This window comes from Lotus japonicus, chromosome 4, assembly GCF_012489685.1.
Source record: "Lotus japonicus ecotype B-129 chromosome 4, LjGifu_v1.2".
Classification (NCBI taxonomy): Eukaryota; Viridiplantae; Streptophyta; class Magnoliopsida; order Fabales; family Fabaceae; genus Lotus; species Lotus japonicus.
In genome coordinates, this window is record NC_080044.1 from 24,170,766 (window position 1) to 24,186,270 (window position 15,505).

The 15,505-nt window shown below is 37.4% G+C and overlaps 1 protein-coding gene across 5 annotated transcripts; it reads right to left on the reverse strand.

The window, feature by feature from the left end:
- Positions 1 to 794: 794 nt before the first annotated feature.
- Positions 795 to 13,514, reverse strand: LOC130711015 (actin-related protein 8-like). 5 transcript variants are annotated; one of them, XM_057560444.1, is made up of 13 exons: positions 12,980 to 13,502; positions 12,824 to 12,903; positions 12,188 to 12,258; positions 11,942 to 12,009; positions 11,655 to 11,716; positions 10,705 to 10,802; positions 8,954 to 9,035; positions 8,626 to 8,768; positions 2,782 to 2,927; positions 1,678 to 1,811; positions 1,420 to 1,538; positions 1,128 to 1,201; positions 795 to 1,048 (listed from the first exon to the last, which is right to left on the reverse strand). In XM_057560444.1, coding segments are annotated over exons 1-13 (1,386 nt in total). In that variant the 5' UTR covers positions 13,288 to 13,502; the 3' UTR covers positions 795 to 1,047. The 5 variants fall into 5 exon arrangements, with proteins under 5 accessions (XP_057416427.1, XP_057416426.1, XP_057416430.1 ...); XM_057560443.1 differs by having other exon boundaries at positions 1,133 to 1,201; positions 12,980 to 13,501; XM_057560447.1 differs by lacking the exon at positions 1,420 to 1,538 and having other exon boundaries at positions 12,980 to 13,514.
- Positions 13,515 to 15,505: the final 1,991 nt, after the last annotated feature.

Below are 15,505 nucleotides of genomic sequence, written 5' to 3' on the forward strand. Positions count from 1 at the left end.
TAGAACTCGGTGCCTCCTCTTCATTTTCATCCTCATATCAGACATGCATGAAGAGCTAGAGCTCTTTTCTTCCATGCATGGTCGGGGGTGAGCAAATGCTCAAACCTTAGGCCCCATGCTTGTTGTCACTCACATGCAAGCCTCATTAGTCATTCCCTTTTTGACCTCTGCTTTCTTCGTTCTCCTTGCTTCTAGGCCCTTTAGTGAACGTTTCCCTGTTGCTATCTGATTCTCTCCAAGATCTAACTCTCAAGGTCGTACCCATGTGATTGCCAAGCACTGAGGAACACAATCGTTGAATATGATTGGTACCATCTGTTTATGATCATGATCTTCTATATTAGAGGCATATGTGCTATGTTTTTGTTATATGTCAAGATCAACTAGAAATTGCTGTCAAAAAAAAAAGTTCACTAGAAATTTCATAACTTGCAAAAAGTGATTGGAGTTTTTATTTTTTATCTCATTTTTTCACTTTTTCATCGCATAAACCTAACCAAATCAATTTGGTAAAACCGATTAAATTATCAATTTGGTTTCTATTCTCCAATCAAATCGAACCGAAGTGACCCCTGAACACCCCCCTCTGCCCATGTCTTCCTTTTTTTTTAGTATTTTTCCTTAATCTTGTTCCACTTATATACATATTTTTAAATAACATTTACATTTTGATTGTCATCCCTAACAAAAATTGAAAGGTATAATTTGCACCGCATAATTTGCACCTCCCTGACTATGAAGATAGAATGTTCTGTACTCTTCATTGAATCGACTATAGACCTCAGAAGTAAAGATGAATAAAAAGAGTGAAAATATGTATTCTAAGGTCAGTATTATTTCTGATACATAAAATCCATTTGATCTTGAATTGTATTTACAATTTCTTCACATGGTACATTACAAGACATCCTGAAAGAAGTGTTCCAATTTTATTATAATCAAACATGATGCCTGTAAAGGCGTCTTACCACCAAAACTCTGCGTGCAAGTATTGTTACTAAAATACTAGTCAAGTTAAATTCACTTCTTTGGTGATGCTGCCCCCACTCTACAAATTATGAACAAGGGTTGTTCTCATAGAATAATTTATATTATAAAGAAAAGAAAATTTGGATCAAAGTAATCACCATACTCGGTTGATTTTAGACTTCCGACGAAACTGCTTCTTTGTGGTACACCAGGGCCCCGGAAAAGTGCTCAACTGCACATAATTAAGAAATAGTCAGCCCTACAGAGACACTAACTTCTTACAGAGAAAGTAAAAATCAAGCTGACATTAAGGTAATTAATGAAAATCAATAAATTTGCTAGTAAATTCAGTTTTATAGGAAGATTCAATATTAGAACTCAATCAACATAAAAGTAACATCATATGGAGAAAACAAAATGTGAATATTTTTCAGTTGGTGGATAGCTCACGCTGCCAATAATCTTTGCACCAAACCATGCTGTATCTGCACCATATGGAGGAGGTATTACTCTGATCCCGTTGGACATATGTGGAGAAAGGAACGAATGAAGTTCCTTCTCTAGCCGTTCTGAACCAGTACAATACCGAAAGTAGAATTAGAAATCTTAACTGTAGCTCATCACCATGTGTTTTCTGTATTGTAGCTCCATTTCATGTTTCAGCTCTGTTGCAAAGACGAAAAATGCCAAAATAGAAGGGACATTTACCTGCTAAGCCTGGTAAACATGCAGTCCCTCCCGATAAGACTATGGTCTTAAACCAATCATTGTTGCCTGCTAATTCTGCAGAATAGCAATGGTCCATGCAGAGAGCTATAGCCTGGTGCAAACTCATTCCTCGCCTATAACAAGAAGTGCAAAATATGGTTAAGCTACGATTCAGGAAAAATATGAAAGAATTAAGACGAAAGGGGGATCATAATCAATCATACTGCCTGATTTAGACAATTATCAACGTATGAAAACAAATCTTGTATGATACAGGTTCATTATTTCCCAAAACTCAACTAACTTGACTTTTATTGGATTCGGCTTAGAACTAGTAATGGACCCAAATAAATATTGTATGATATAGTATGCCATTTTATGAATCCAACTTAAAATTTGTTTGTGATAGAACTAAACAGAATGACAGCTTTCTGGAAGAAAGACTCACATTTGTACCAGTCAAATTTGATAGGAAGGTGCAATTCAGTGCATGCTTTAAAAATGAGGAAAAGATAAGATAGATGTCTCTATAAGAATACTGCCAAAAGTTTTATATAGATTTAAAATAGTATCAACTTAGTATAACAAATATCAAACACACCAATTACTGAAAACGGTTTGAAGTTGGAAAAGAACAAAACTGAAATGAAAATAGGTCCAATCAATTATCAAGCAAAGCTCCAAAAGTATAAATTAAAGAAAATTTCATCATATTCAGATAATACCACTGTGTCCAAGAAAATGTCATCACTCTTTTTTAAGAGGAAGATGAAGGATCAAGTCACTGGCTTAAAATCTCTTCCTTTTGTTACTTTTTGTGACATACCTATTAAAAAATTATAATAAATTAACAACTCAAGTAAAGGCAAAGGAAAAACACCCAAGTTCTTTAAAAGAAGAACAAATGAACAGAAAGGTGCAGCGTTAATTTATTTAAAAAGATTTATTTTCCTTTTTTTACAGTCCATTCAATCATGGTGAAAACATGGCATGCTAATTTATGGATGATGACACAATCACAGTAGACAGGAATATAATCTCCTAAGCAAGCATCCTGAATCTGTTGTAAGCTGTAACCACATTGAAAAAGGTACAAAAACTTACAACCCAGCAAGACGTGGCTGGAATAAGATCTCTGCTGTTTGAAACCGCTCTTTTGAGAGCGTAAACAACCCTTCTACACCTTCAAATGATGCTTGTGTATCTTTCAATAGCTCAGCTTCATAGTCCAAAGAAACATAGCAGAGCTTCTGTTCCATGTAACCAACAAAATATGAGGCAACTACAATATGATAATTTGAAGGGGAGCACAAAATTACACAAGTAGGGTGCTGATAGAACCCCTGGTATTTTTATTCCAGGAAATAGGGATAAAATCTCCAATTACATAACAGGATTCTGTACTCTAAAACTTTGAGGGTCTACGACCTCCCTTGCCTCTAATGGCCCCAAAACTCACTTTCTGACTGAATGATCTCTCCCTATTTCTCCATCCAATTATTTATATCTTACTATCTCTAACTTGGGATCTCTTCAAAGACCCTTTTACTGCTATTTATTTACCCATGCGACTGCCAACTGTCTGCTAGGAAGACTTACACAAGGTACCTTACATTCTCACCACATTTTAGTGTAAAAGGAGAAAAAAGTAAACGAGACTAGAGCATTAAAAAACTATGAAGACACCAGGAAGGATTGTGCCAAAGAAGGTGTATTATTAATTTCTGAAATGTCTAAAGAATCAATCTCTTAGAAGCTCCCACTGTTCAATTTTTTAAAGCAGAGGTGTCAATTTAGGCTGTAGAGCCAGATTTTTACCAGACCAAAATTAATTCAGGCTAATATGTTGTTCACCCCGCCCAATCTGGTGCAGGCTAAGGGCTATTTGTGTTTACTTTTGGCCCACATTTTCTTTACTTTCGTTACTCTAAAGTTTATAGAGTAAAACTGTCAATTTAATATATTAGCTTAATTAGCTTGTATTACTTCAATTTAAAGAATTCATAACTAATTTTGACTGCAAACAAGTGGATGTTTGATATAATAAGTGAATAAGAAAAAAGTAGAATAAGGTTTTCAATTTCAATTATAAAAAGAAGAATTATAATTTAAAAATTATGTTAGCATTAAGGATTATGTTAAGAGTTAGGGTTAGATGTAGAGTCTATGGGCCAGGCCCATATGTACTTTGTACTACATGTTGTACTACTCTTAACCTAGTATTATATATATGAGGGAGGCTGCACCTTGGAGTGTATCCCATTACAATATCTCTCTCTCCCTTAGTCTTTTCTCTTTACATGGTATCAAGAGCCTAGGTTCTCAACCTGCCTAGGTCAGCCGTCACAGCTGTCAACCTGTAAAAAAAAAAAAAACGAAATTTTTTTCCCCCTCCCAGCCACTTCAGAAAGGGCCGACCAAGGTTGCAGGGGGTAGGAAAAAAATTTTGGCGGCCGGGTCTTGAAGAAATCGGAAGAATGCCGAAATCGCGGTTTATGTGAGTAATCGCGAAGGTGCTGTTTCGGAGCCAGATAGCGTACGTTTCAGTTACAGAGCAGGGCGTCTTTGCTGTCTGAGGAACGCCCAGTGATTTTCACAGCCGTCGGTGGTGATTTGGTGACGTTTTGACGTGCGACGGTGTGTTTCGGTGTGCTCTACAGGTGGAAACGTGCGTTTTCTGTTAGTAACCAGCGTTCATATTGTTCGCTGAGTATTGAGTTTCTTTTATTTCTTTAGTGATTCCTCTCTGAGATATGGCTGAAGACAACTCTAAGACAAAGGGTGAAGGGAAGACCCCAGTCACCGAGTTCATGACTACTTCGTCCAAACTCACCGACATCAAGCTTGATGGGGATGGTGAGAACTATGTGGAGTGGAAGTATTTGGTGGAGGTAAGCCTTGGAGGAATGGGAAAGGATGAGCATTTGACGGGGTCTTGTCCTACAAACGCAACGGCAGCGGCGAAATGGAAGATGGATGATAAGCGTTATTGGTGAATTCTATTGATAAGCGGACACAATCTGTGATTACTCATTGTCAAACAGTGAAGGAGTTATGGGAGTTTCTCCAATTTATTTTTGGGAAAGCTGATAATTTGAATCGCATCTATGCTCTGTTGCAGCAGATATTTTGTCCGAAACAAGATAAGCGTAAGTTGATGGATTATTTTCTGGAATTCAAGAAATATGCTGAGGAACTGACTTCTCTCCTATCTTGCAAGGCTAAAGAGGATATGCTAGCCCAACAGAAGAAATTGATAGCATTGAGTTGGTTATCTGGCCTTGATCAGGAGTTTGAGGTGGTCCGGTCTCAGATTTTGTCGAGCAAGCAGGTGGATACTCTCACTGATGTCTTCACTCGAGTCATGCAGTCCTCTTTTGAGAAGCCCAAACCTGCTCCAGATGTTGATACTTCTGATCGCTCTGCTTTAGCGGCCCATTCAGGCTTTCGTGGTGGAGGCCGAGGAGGTCGTGGTGGTGCTAGAGGTCGTGGTGGACGTTCTGGACAGATCCAATGTTATAGTTGTGGAGAACTGGGTCATTACAAGAATCAATGTCCCAATTCTCAATAGCACCAACAACATTTTCAACAGGCAGCTCCTCATCGCTTTGCCAACAACGTTTCCCAGTCAGATGTTGTCCAAACACAACCAAAAAAGCGTACAGTGGTTATGAGTGATGATGAGTTTGCCAGATATACACAGTTTCAGATCTCACAGCAGTCTCAGATCTCACAGCAGTCAGCCTCACCTTCCTCCTCCACAGCTACCTTTGTCCAAACAGGTAATCCTACTGTGTGTCTATCCTCTACCTCACGGCGTTGGATCATTGATTCCGGCGCTACTGATCATATGACAAGGGATTCGGGTATTTTTTCGTCATTTAGTTCCTCTAGTATTCATTCGTCTGTAACCCTTGCTGATGGGTCCATTGTTCGTGTTAAGGGGAGTGGGTGTACCACCCCAGTTTCTACCTTACCTATGTCATCTGTCCTATATTTACCTCAATTTCCTTGTAATCTTCTCTCAATTAGCAAAATAACCAGTTCATTAAAGTGTTCAGTAACCTTCTTTCCGGATTCTTGTGTGTTTCAGGATCTGTCGACACAGAGGATTATTGGTAGAGGAAGAGAATCTGATGGACTGTATCTACTAGATGAAGGAGTCTCGAAGGCATCCACAGCTTATCGTACCAGTAGCGTGTCTCCTTTTCAGCTTCATTGTCGTCTCGGTCATCCATCTCTAGGAGTTCTTAGGAAGTTGTGTCCTCAATTGGAGTCCTTATCAAGTTTTTCTTGTGAGTCTTGTCAGTTTGCTAAACACCATCGTAGTGTTTATTTACCTCGTTTGAATAAAAGAGCTATGTCTTTATTTCATATTGTCCACTCTGATGTATGGGGGCCATGCCCTGTAACTTCTAAATTAGGTTACAAGTATTTTGTCACATTTGTGGATGATTATTCTCGTGCAACATGGTTATATTTAATGAAATCCAGATCTGAGTTATTCACTATATTTTGTAACTTTTGTGCTGAAATTCGTACTCAATTTAACTGTCCAATACGTATTCTTCGTAGTGATAATGCCAAAGAGTACTTCTTTGCACCATTCCGTACTTTTATGGATAAACATGGCATGATTCATCAGTCTTCTTGCATTGTTACACCACAACAAAATGGGGTGGCTGAGCGTAAAAACCGGCATCTTATGGAAGTTGCTCGGGCTTTGATGTTTCAGATGAAAGTTCCGAAATGTTTTTGGGCTGATGCAGTTCTTACTGCTGCATATTTAATTAATCGCATGCCATCCACTGTGCTAAATGGTGTTATTCCTTATTCTGTCTTGTTTCCGTCATGTTCTTTGTTTCCTTTGCCTCCAAAAGTATTTGGTTGCACCTGTTTTGTTCTTGATGTCAGGCCTCAAGTGACTAAGTTGGATCCGAAGTCATTGAAGTGTGTGTTCCTGGGTTACTCTCGTACCCAGAAAGGGTACTGTTGTTTCTCTCCAGATCTTGGTCGCTACCTTGTCTCTGCTGATGTTACATTCTTTGAGGACTGCTCCTTCTCGGGGTGGTCGCCCTCCTCTCTCCCGGTATGTGAGTCAGAAGACACCTTCCTAACTTATATCACTACTTCCCCTGCTCCACAGACTACTACTGGTACAGGTTTCCAATTTTATGAGAAGACATATAGTCGCAGGCCGAAGAGTAGTGCTCCTCCACCGGATACTCAATCTCAACCTTCACTTCCTCTGGTGTCTTCAGACCCTCATGATAATTTGGACCTCCCTATAGCTTTACGTAAAGGTAAACGCACTTGCTCTTACCCCATCTCTTCTTATGTCACTTCCAATAAATTGTCACCTGCCTCTAAGTCTTTTGTTGCTGCCTTAGATTCTGTGTCTGTGCCTAAGTCTCTATAAGATGCCTTATCACATGTTGGTTGGAGGCAGGCTATGGAGGAGGAAATGCTGGCCCTTGAGCATAATGTGACTTGGGATTTGGTCCCTTTACCTGCGGGGAAACAGGTTGTTAGGTGTAAGTGGGTTTACACTACTAAAGTAAACCCTGATGGTTCTTTGGCTCGCCTGAAAGCTCGGTTGGTTGCCAAGGGATATGCTCAAACATATGGGGTCGACTACACTGATACTTTTTCCCCTGTTGCTAAATTGTCCTCTGTTCGCATTCTCATCTCTCTTGCTGCTACTAATCATTGGTCTTTGTTCCAGTTAGATGTGAAGAATGCATTTTTACATGGTGATTTACAGGATGAGGTATACATGGAGCAACCACCCGGGTTTGTTGCTCAGGGGGAGTGTGGGAAAGTGTGTCGACTCAAGAAATCATTGTATGGCCTAAAACAATCACCTAGGTCCTGGTTTGGACGATTCAGTGATGTTGTTATGGAGTTTGGTTTACGAAGAAGCGAGAGTGACCACACTGTGTTTTTCAAGCAAACTAATAAAGGCTGCATTTTATTGGTTGTTTATGTTGATGATATTGTGATTACAGGTAGTGATAGTGAAGGAATTGGCAACTTGAAGACTTTCCTTCAGACGAAGTTTCAGACCAAAGATCTTGGAATTCTTAAATACTTTTTGGGCATTGAAGTTATGTACTCGAAGAATGGGATTATGATATCTCAGAGGAAGTATGTTTTGGATTTGCTAGCTGAGACTGGTCTTATGGGATCTAAACCATGTGACTATGTGAGACCCCTATGGAACCAGGAATGAAACTTACAGCAGAAGGAATTCCTTTCTCTGACCCACAACAATATAGAAGATTGGTGGGTAAGTTGAATTACTTGACAGTTACCAGACCAGATATTGCCTTCCCAGTGAGCGTTGTAAGTCAGTTTATGTCCTCCCCGACAGACGCACATTGGGAAGCATTGATTCGCATTGTCAAGTATCTGAAGAAAGCTCCAGGAAGAGGTATCATGTACAGGGATCATGGACATATGCGAGTGGAGGCATTTTCAGATGCTGATTGGGCAGGATCTCCTATGGATAGAAAATCCACCACTGGCTATTGTGTATTTCTGGGAGGTAATTTAATTTCTTGGAAAAGCAAGAAGCAAAATGTGGTGGCACGATCTAGTGCAGAAGCTGAATATCGTGCTATGGCTCAAACTACTTGTGAACTTATGTGGGTAGGACAAATCTTTTCTCTTTACAAATTAAAAAATGATTTTGATAATTTTCACTAACGAGACTCCCTCTCTTGTGCTTTGAGTTTACATAAAGCGAAGGAAGAGAGAGAAAAACTAAGAGGAAGTGAAACGGGTGAGTGTCATTCTAAGTGAGGTCTGAAATTTATGATATAGGTGTATGTAGGGTCTACTTATGTCCTCTCAAGTGCACCCCAGCACCAAATATACATATTAAAAAAAAAAACCTCAAAACAAAATAATTTAAGAACAGAAAGGGCAGTTGCAAACTTGTAATACCTCTTTCAGCAAGCGAACAGTGTACAAAGATTCAAAATGCATGTTGCTTTGTTGCATTTTCTCTCTAAGATATCCTGTAAGGTTTAGTGCTCCCAAGCCCACAACCTCCACACCCACCTCTCGCCTCACCATACCATTTAAAACTGTAAAACAACAATGCATATAAGCTCAAGCCAAGGGAAACAAATAGAAGAGATCAACGCAAGCAATGGTTAAGTCTTGACTAGCTCTGAACCAGTCCAAGACACCAGATTTTTAACGTATTTCTTGCAAAAAATTGTTATGCATAAACTAGGAATATATGAGAGAACAAAATTGCAGAGCATACTTGGAACTACTGATGTGACTTGAAAACCTATATTAACAGCTATTCCAGATGTTTGGTTTGCAGCATACAGAGCTAATGTCGCCTACATATACAAAATAGATAATAAGTAAGTGAATATAGTAAATACAAGTGCAGCACTAACAAAAAATAAGTCATTAAAAGAACAGAAGAACCCATACCATTATTTGGGTGTACTAGAAGCAACCATACTTGATTGGACAAAAGAATACAGAAGACTAATATTCATGGAAAAACTAATATAAATATATACCCATGATTAATTCTTGTTCATTTTATGATGATTTAGGTAGCTTTGCGCCAAGACTAGGTTCTTAAGTTGACAAAGAAGTAAGAACAAATGATTGTTGTTCCACACGCCCAGACCAACCTTGTCTCTTCCCCAACAAGGAACTCAAAGAGGAAGTTCACTATTATCCCATCGTTCCAAATATTATCATCGACTTACAGAATGATCCATCTTTTAAACCAGGATTCACCGACAGGGTAACAGCTACACAAAGGGAGACTGGTTATTTCGGCTAGCTCTTCCTTGATTCGTGTGATACTTGATGAATTCCATGCTCCTTCCATGGAAGGCCACTCTGGTTTCCTTATGACATGTAGCCGTATTGTAGGAAATCTAAAATGGACTAGGATGAAGAAATACATTAAAGATTTCGTTAAGTCTTGTGACTTGTGATACATGTCAAATGCAAAAATATGCAGTTACATCACTCAAGCTATCTTGTAGCCAAATGACTTCCCTTCTCAAGTTTGGGAAGCATTAACGATGGACTTTATCATAGGGTTGCATAAGTCTAAAGGGATGAGGATATCTTAGTGGTGGTGGATATATTCTCAAGTATGCTCACTTTATCCTTCTCAAACACCCGAATGCTACAAAATCAGGAGCAGAGCATTGAATGAAATAGATAGGTTCAGGTCTGATTGACAATCCAAGAAGACAAGATGGAGCTGATTGACAAGTATGTTCATGGAGCATTGAACCATGTTTACAGAAAGTGATGAACAGAACATGTAGTAGGGCCAGAGGATCTTGATGGGCCATTGAACTATGTTATTAGAACGAGAAGAAAGAAACAAAAAGACCGGCCAAACTGTAGAAAAGGCCTGTTAGAGTATGAGGGGAAAGGTATAAGGGAAGGGCTAAGAAGGGAGGGAGCATCGCAGAATCAGAGGAATAATAGGAAACATTTGGCTGAAGGTAAAGGCCTCGGCAGGGTGTTTCGGGTCAAATCCTTCTTCATTGAAATAGTGATGGAAAAGTAGAGAGGATAGTTGCAATTCACTTGAAAGATATTCTAAATGTTGAAAGTGCTGAGAAGTCTCACATTGACTGAAGAATTATTTCAACTTTAATAAGGCATCAGAGCCTATCCTAGATTTTTAAGTGGAGACCACCTGCAGATGTTCATTCCTGCATGTTCCACGCACCAGATGTCCAGCCCTGGGCTTAAGGGTGTGTGTTGAGAAGTCCCACATTGACTAGAGATATGGCCATGATAGCCCTTATACATGGGAAGGCAATCCTCACCTCCAAAGGGGTAGAGTTAGGCCTCCCAAATTCTAATCGAAAGCTTAAGATGTGGGGAGATGGGGTTATGTTCTTGTACTCATTGAAAAGGGAAGAAAATGGATCCTCCAAGTCCAACACTCAGAGCCAATAAATCTTATTTAGCATTGGTAAAAAAGCAAATGGAAGTGTCATTTTTACCATTAGAATATCTTACTTGGTTGAGAGCACAAACAGCAGGAACATTCATGTCAAACAGGGCAGAATAGATTGCTTCTTTAAGCTGCTGTCGTGATGCTTTGGCAGACGCGGTATCTGTAATGAGGAAAGAGATCATACATGGCTATACAGACTCACACACATATTCACCTAACACTTTTGCTTCACCAAACATATACACAGGGAGATTATTACAATTTGATATACTTGGTCCTCAAATTCTTAAAATCATATCCAAATTGGTTCTTGATAATGCAATCCATGAATTGAAACCTCATATTGACATTAATTTATTGAGAATATCTATTATCATCTACTTTTTATCGTCAATCCCCTTCAATTAATTTCGCCAATTTAATTTTCTAATTATTACAATTAATTTTTTATAATTTTAACTATTTACACTCAATGTACAATTAAACATAAGAAAAACTGAAGAGTACACTAATTCATTTATATCAAATATATTATATAAATTTCACTCTAGTAAAATCTTATTATAAAATGTAAACGAACCGATGCAATATACATGCATTATCTTACTTTCTATTCTGTTTATATTCTTTTATAACACAATATTACCACAATCAAATCACTAGCAGTAGCTTGAAAGGGAATGATAGAATATTCAATCAGTAGCTTGAGGGGGACTGTTGTAACTTGTAAATAGGCTATTTCAGGATAGAATTTTTTTTTTTTTTTTGCTTCCTTTATTGGGTAAATATTAAGACAAACTTTATTCAGCTTTTCATGTATTAGGATTTATGTACATTAGCTTATAGATACTACAGCTTGAAATTTGTTATCACCATTAAATATAATTTCTTATCACATTCAGTTCTTTTAAGAGAGTATCAAACAACAAATAAACTATGTTTGGAATTCTCAGGGGTTCTTCTTTCATAAATAATTCTATCAACCATGGCAAAATCATAAAATCTAACTAACCATCATAGTGGCATATTGGTAGAGAAACAACAACTGGCTGGGAACTTGGTTTCACCTCCATCCTACAGAGAAAGAAACCAATAAATTATGACCATTGAAGATAGAATTTTCTCACAATATGCAGAAATACTTATGTCTTGACAAAAATTAAGTCATCAACAGAAAACAACTGCCCTTTCTCCAACTTGATTACTCAGGTAACATGCTAATCATCAATGCACACTTGGATCAAATGATCATAATTCATAAGAAATAAACTGTTCCACCAAACCCAAAATGACTCGCACCTGCTATAAATAGTTGCAAAAAAATGCCGAAGTCTGGAGTATAAAGGCATTTCCACATTACCAAACTCCTGCACATCAAAATTCACAGGAAGACATATAACCAAACGGAAAACTGTTAAAAACAGAAAAACAGAAAGCATTGGCTTCAGCCGGAGCAAAATAGCTTGTCATTTTTTACAATAAAGACCAACAAAACAGTAATTTCAAACCTTATCATTTGTTTTGGCTCCAACCATACAATCTTACCAAAAAGGTTGCAGCTCGTCCTGATGGTCTTGCATCTTTGCTCCAACCAAATTTGCAATAGCCAGAACCACCTAGAGAAGAGAAAGAAAAAACCTAACTAAGTACAATTAAATCAAAGAAGTGTCCATTACCGTGTGTTTGCTTAAGAAAGCACTCATGTCAATAAGCGCTTATTGTGGTAATTCATAAGCTAATTTTAAAAGTTAATTGAAATAAGTTCAAAATATATTATCGATGACCATACAAGCACATATTCATAAGCTAATCTAAGCAATTTATTAAAATAAGCTCTAAATCGCTCATCGGTATGTTATGAATCACTCGTGTCAATAAGCACTTATTTGATAATTCATAAGCTAATTTTAAAAGTTTGTTGAAATGAGTTCAAAATATATTATTAATACGGTACAAACACGTATTCATAAGCTAATCTAAACAATACATGTTATGAATTATGAGAAAAGCATAAAACAATTAAGACGCCTAACTCAACCCAAAAGTTAACTCAATAGTTGCGGGTTGTTATACCATTTATAAAGGCTATATATGCCATATGTGTAGACGATGTGGGACTTCTAATAATAATTAACAATTTGCAAACAAAAGATAGATAGGAAAGTAAAGTGGGAGACTAACCATCGATGATAACAACACCAGGAAACTGCGCGCGTTGTGAAAACACCCGCTCGAGTGGCGGCACTTGATTAACCAAGCTCCTGCAACGCAATTCGAAGCTTCATTAGAGCACCAACAACAACAACCAATTCGAAGCGTGGTTTGTAGTTTACTTACGGAAGGGGGTAACCAGAAGCCAGAATGGTCTCTGCAAACACGATGGAGTCGAAGGGTTGATGTTGGTGGGTCTGAAGGAAGCGGGCCCAGAGGGCTTGATCGGAGACGACGACGGAGCGCCACGCCTTGGAAGCGAGGCTGAGCTTGGCGGCGTCGTTGGGGGCCAAGAGTCGCAGGATTTGTACCAGTATGTCGTGAGGGAGCGCGTCGAATAGACCGAGCGGCGACGGCGCGTGGCGGTGGGAGGTGGAGGTGGTTCGCTGCTTCAACGAGGCTGAATCGAAGAGTTTTCTCAATAGCATCGCCATGGTGATGAAGTGGAGAGAGGGAGTTCAAGAACGAGTGAAGGTAGCACTAGCTTGAAGTGTGAAAACTGAAATGGAAAAGTGTATAAGATCTTTTTTCTCTATTTTCTTACATATTGACATGTGTCGGGAGCATTTGTGGCACGAGAAACAACATGACAAATATCCATACCATTATAAAATCATCAATATTTGAAAACAAAATTAGATATCAAATATTATTCAATCAAATGATGTTCGATAATAGCTTAAGTAAGAGTTATGTGATATATATATATATATATGGATTAAAGGTAGATGGTCCAGGGATTGAGTAGAAGGTTCAGAGTTCAATTTTGAAATGTGTAGTTTATTTTTCCATTGTATCAAAAAACATATACTGTCATTTTGCCTATAAAAAAAATATATATATTGTCATTGTTTCTTCTCCTAGAAGTTTGTGACTCGCCGACTCGGATTTCTACCTTCACACAACATTGCTTTGACGGAGCAACCATCATTTGTCAATTACTCCTTGGAGTTAGTTTCTTGGCTTGAATTGGACATGACATTTAGTGTATGTTGTTATTCAAACATCTAGAGGATTCATATATCAATATTAGAAACATCTATAGGATAAAGTGAATTTTGATATTTATGTTTTAGTTGAGAAGGTGGGTTTAGGTTTGGTGGCTCGTGATCATAGTGGTGAAGTGTTGGCAGCGGCAACAACTTATATTTGATGTTTTATCTCTTTTGATTGTGGAGACTGTTGGTTTTTGTTGAACTTATTTTTTTATCTTTAGCGGCTAATTTATATTTGTGTACAGTGGCGGACCTTAAGGTTGACATAGGGGAGCTGTAGCTCCCCCCCACAGATTTGGCTAAAAAAAAATTTAGTATATAGGATATATATTATAGTCTATAAAATCATATATATAATATCTAATAACTGTAAGTTGCAGTGGTAAAAAGTTGTTGTTAAATTATATGTTAAGTCTTTGATCCTTAGGAGCCCCATTTTTGAAAATATATTTAACTTTCACCACACACGGGTTAAAATTGTGAGAGTAATTTAATACACACAAAAATAAAATTTAAAACTAATAAAACTTATGTCAATGTCACCGACTCAAGTACCAAATTCTTTAAAAAAAACGTCATAGACTCATAGTACCGGAAAAAGGAGAAAAAGTAGGAGACTTACCCAACAAGTTTATAAAAAAATAAAATTCTAATATTTTAGTACTTTCTGAATACAATACAATTGACAAAAGCTCACTTTAACTTTACTTTTTGGATTTGCACTTTGAAGAAACTTCATCTTTCTCACTTCTCACGGCTCATAGTCATTGGCTCAAGACAAAATAATTAACTCCAATCCACAACTCCAATCAAGACCAGGTTGAGAAACAAGATGGAAGATGACTTTCTTGCTGATAGCATGATAGTATAAATTAAAAGGGAGATTGCATCAAGTTTTAGTTCAGATTCTATTATTGATACTTTCAAGTCAATGAAGGAACGCAGAGCGGCACTTTAATTAGAGGTAATTTCTAATCATTTTCTATATGTATAATATATTGCAATTACATGACAAATTTATGAAATTGAACCTAAAATTTGACTCTTTTATAAATCAATCATTGTTGGCTTAGTTAACATGGTTCTTTTTTTGTTGACTATTATTGCAATATTTTGGGTATGCAGGTCTTGCTGACACAGAGAGTTGGATTTTGCTAGTAGACTATTTTGATTTAGTGGATTTGGTAGTGGTCAATTTTACAACTTAGCTTTGACTTTGATTATGCTGAACTTAGACTTTGATTATGCTACTTTATGTAAGGAAATTTAGTTATTTCATTATGGTTAGCAACACTTTATGTGATTTGGATTTTAGTATATGATAATATATAAATTAAAATACTTATGTACTTACACTAAATGACTTTTGATTCACTATGAAAGACTTTTTTACTGTTAACAAAATATTTCAAAATTTATATATTTAAATTTATTTGAGCTCCCTCCCTAATGTAATTTTGTTGAAGTTCCGTCACTGTTTGTGTACAGTGTGTTTTGAATGGATTGTTTGCAATTGAGGCTTGGAAGCGTCGTCAAAAGGAAGGGCATTCTTATCTTGATTTGGTGTAATTCTTTTGAGTTTTATTTTTTATTTTTTGTTTGTCATAGTGTGGTTGATTATATGGCTAAAAGCTTTGTACCTTTCCTTAGTGTCGGT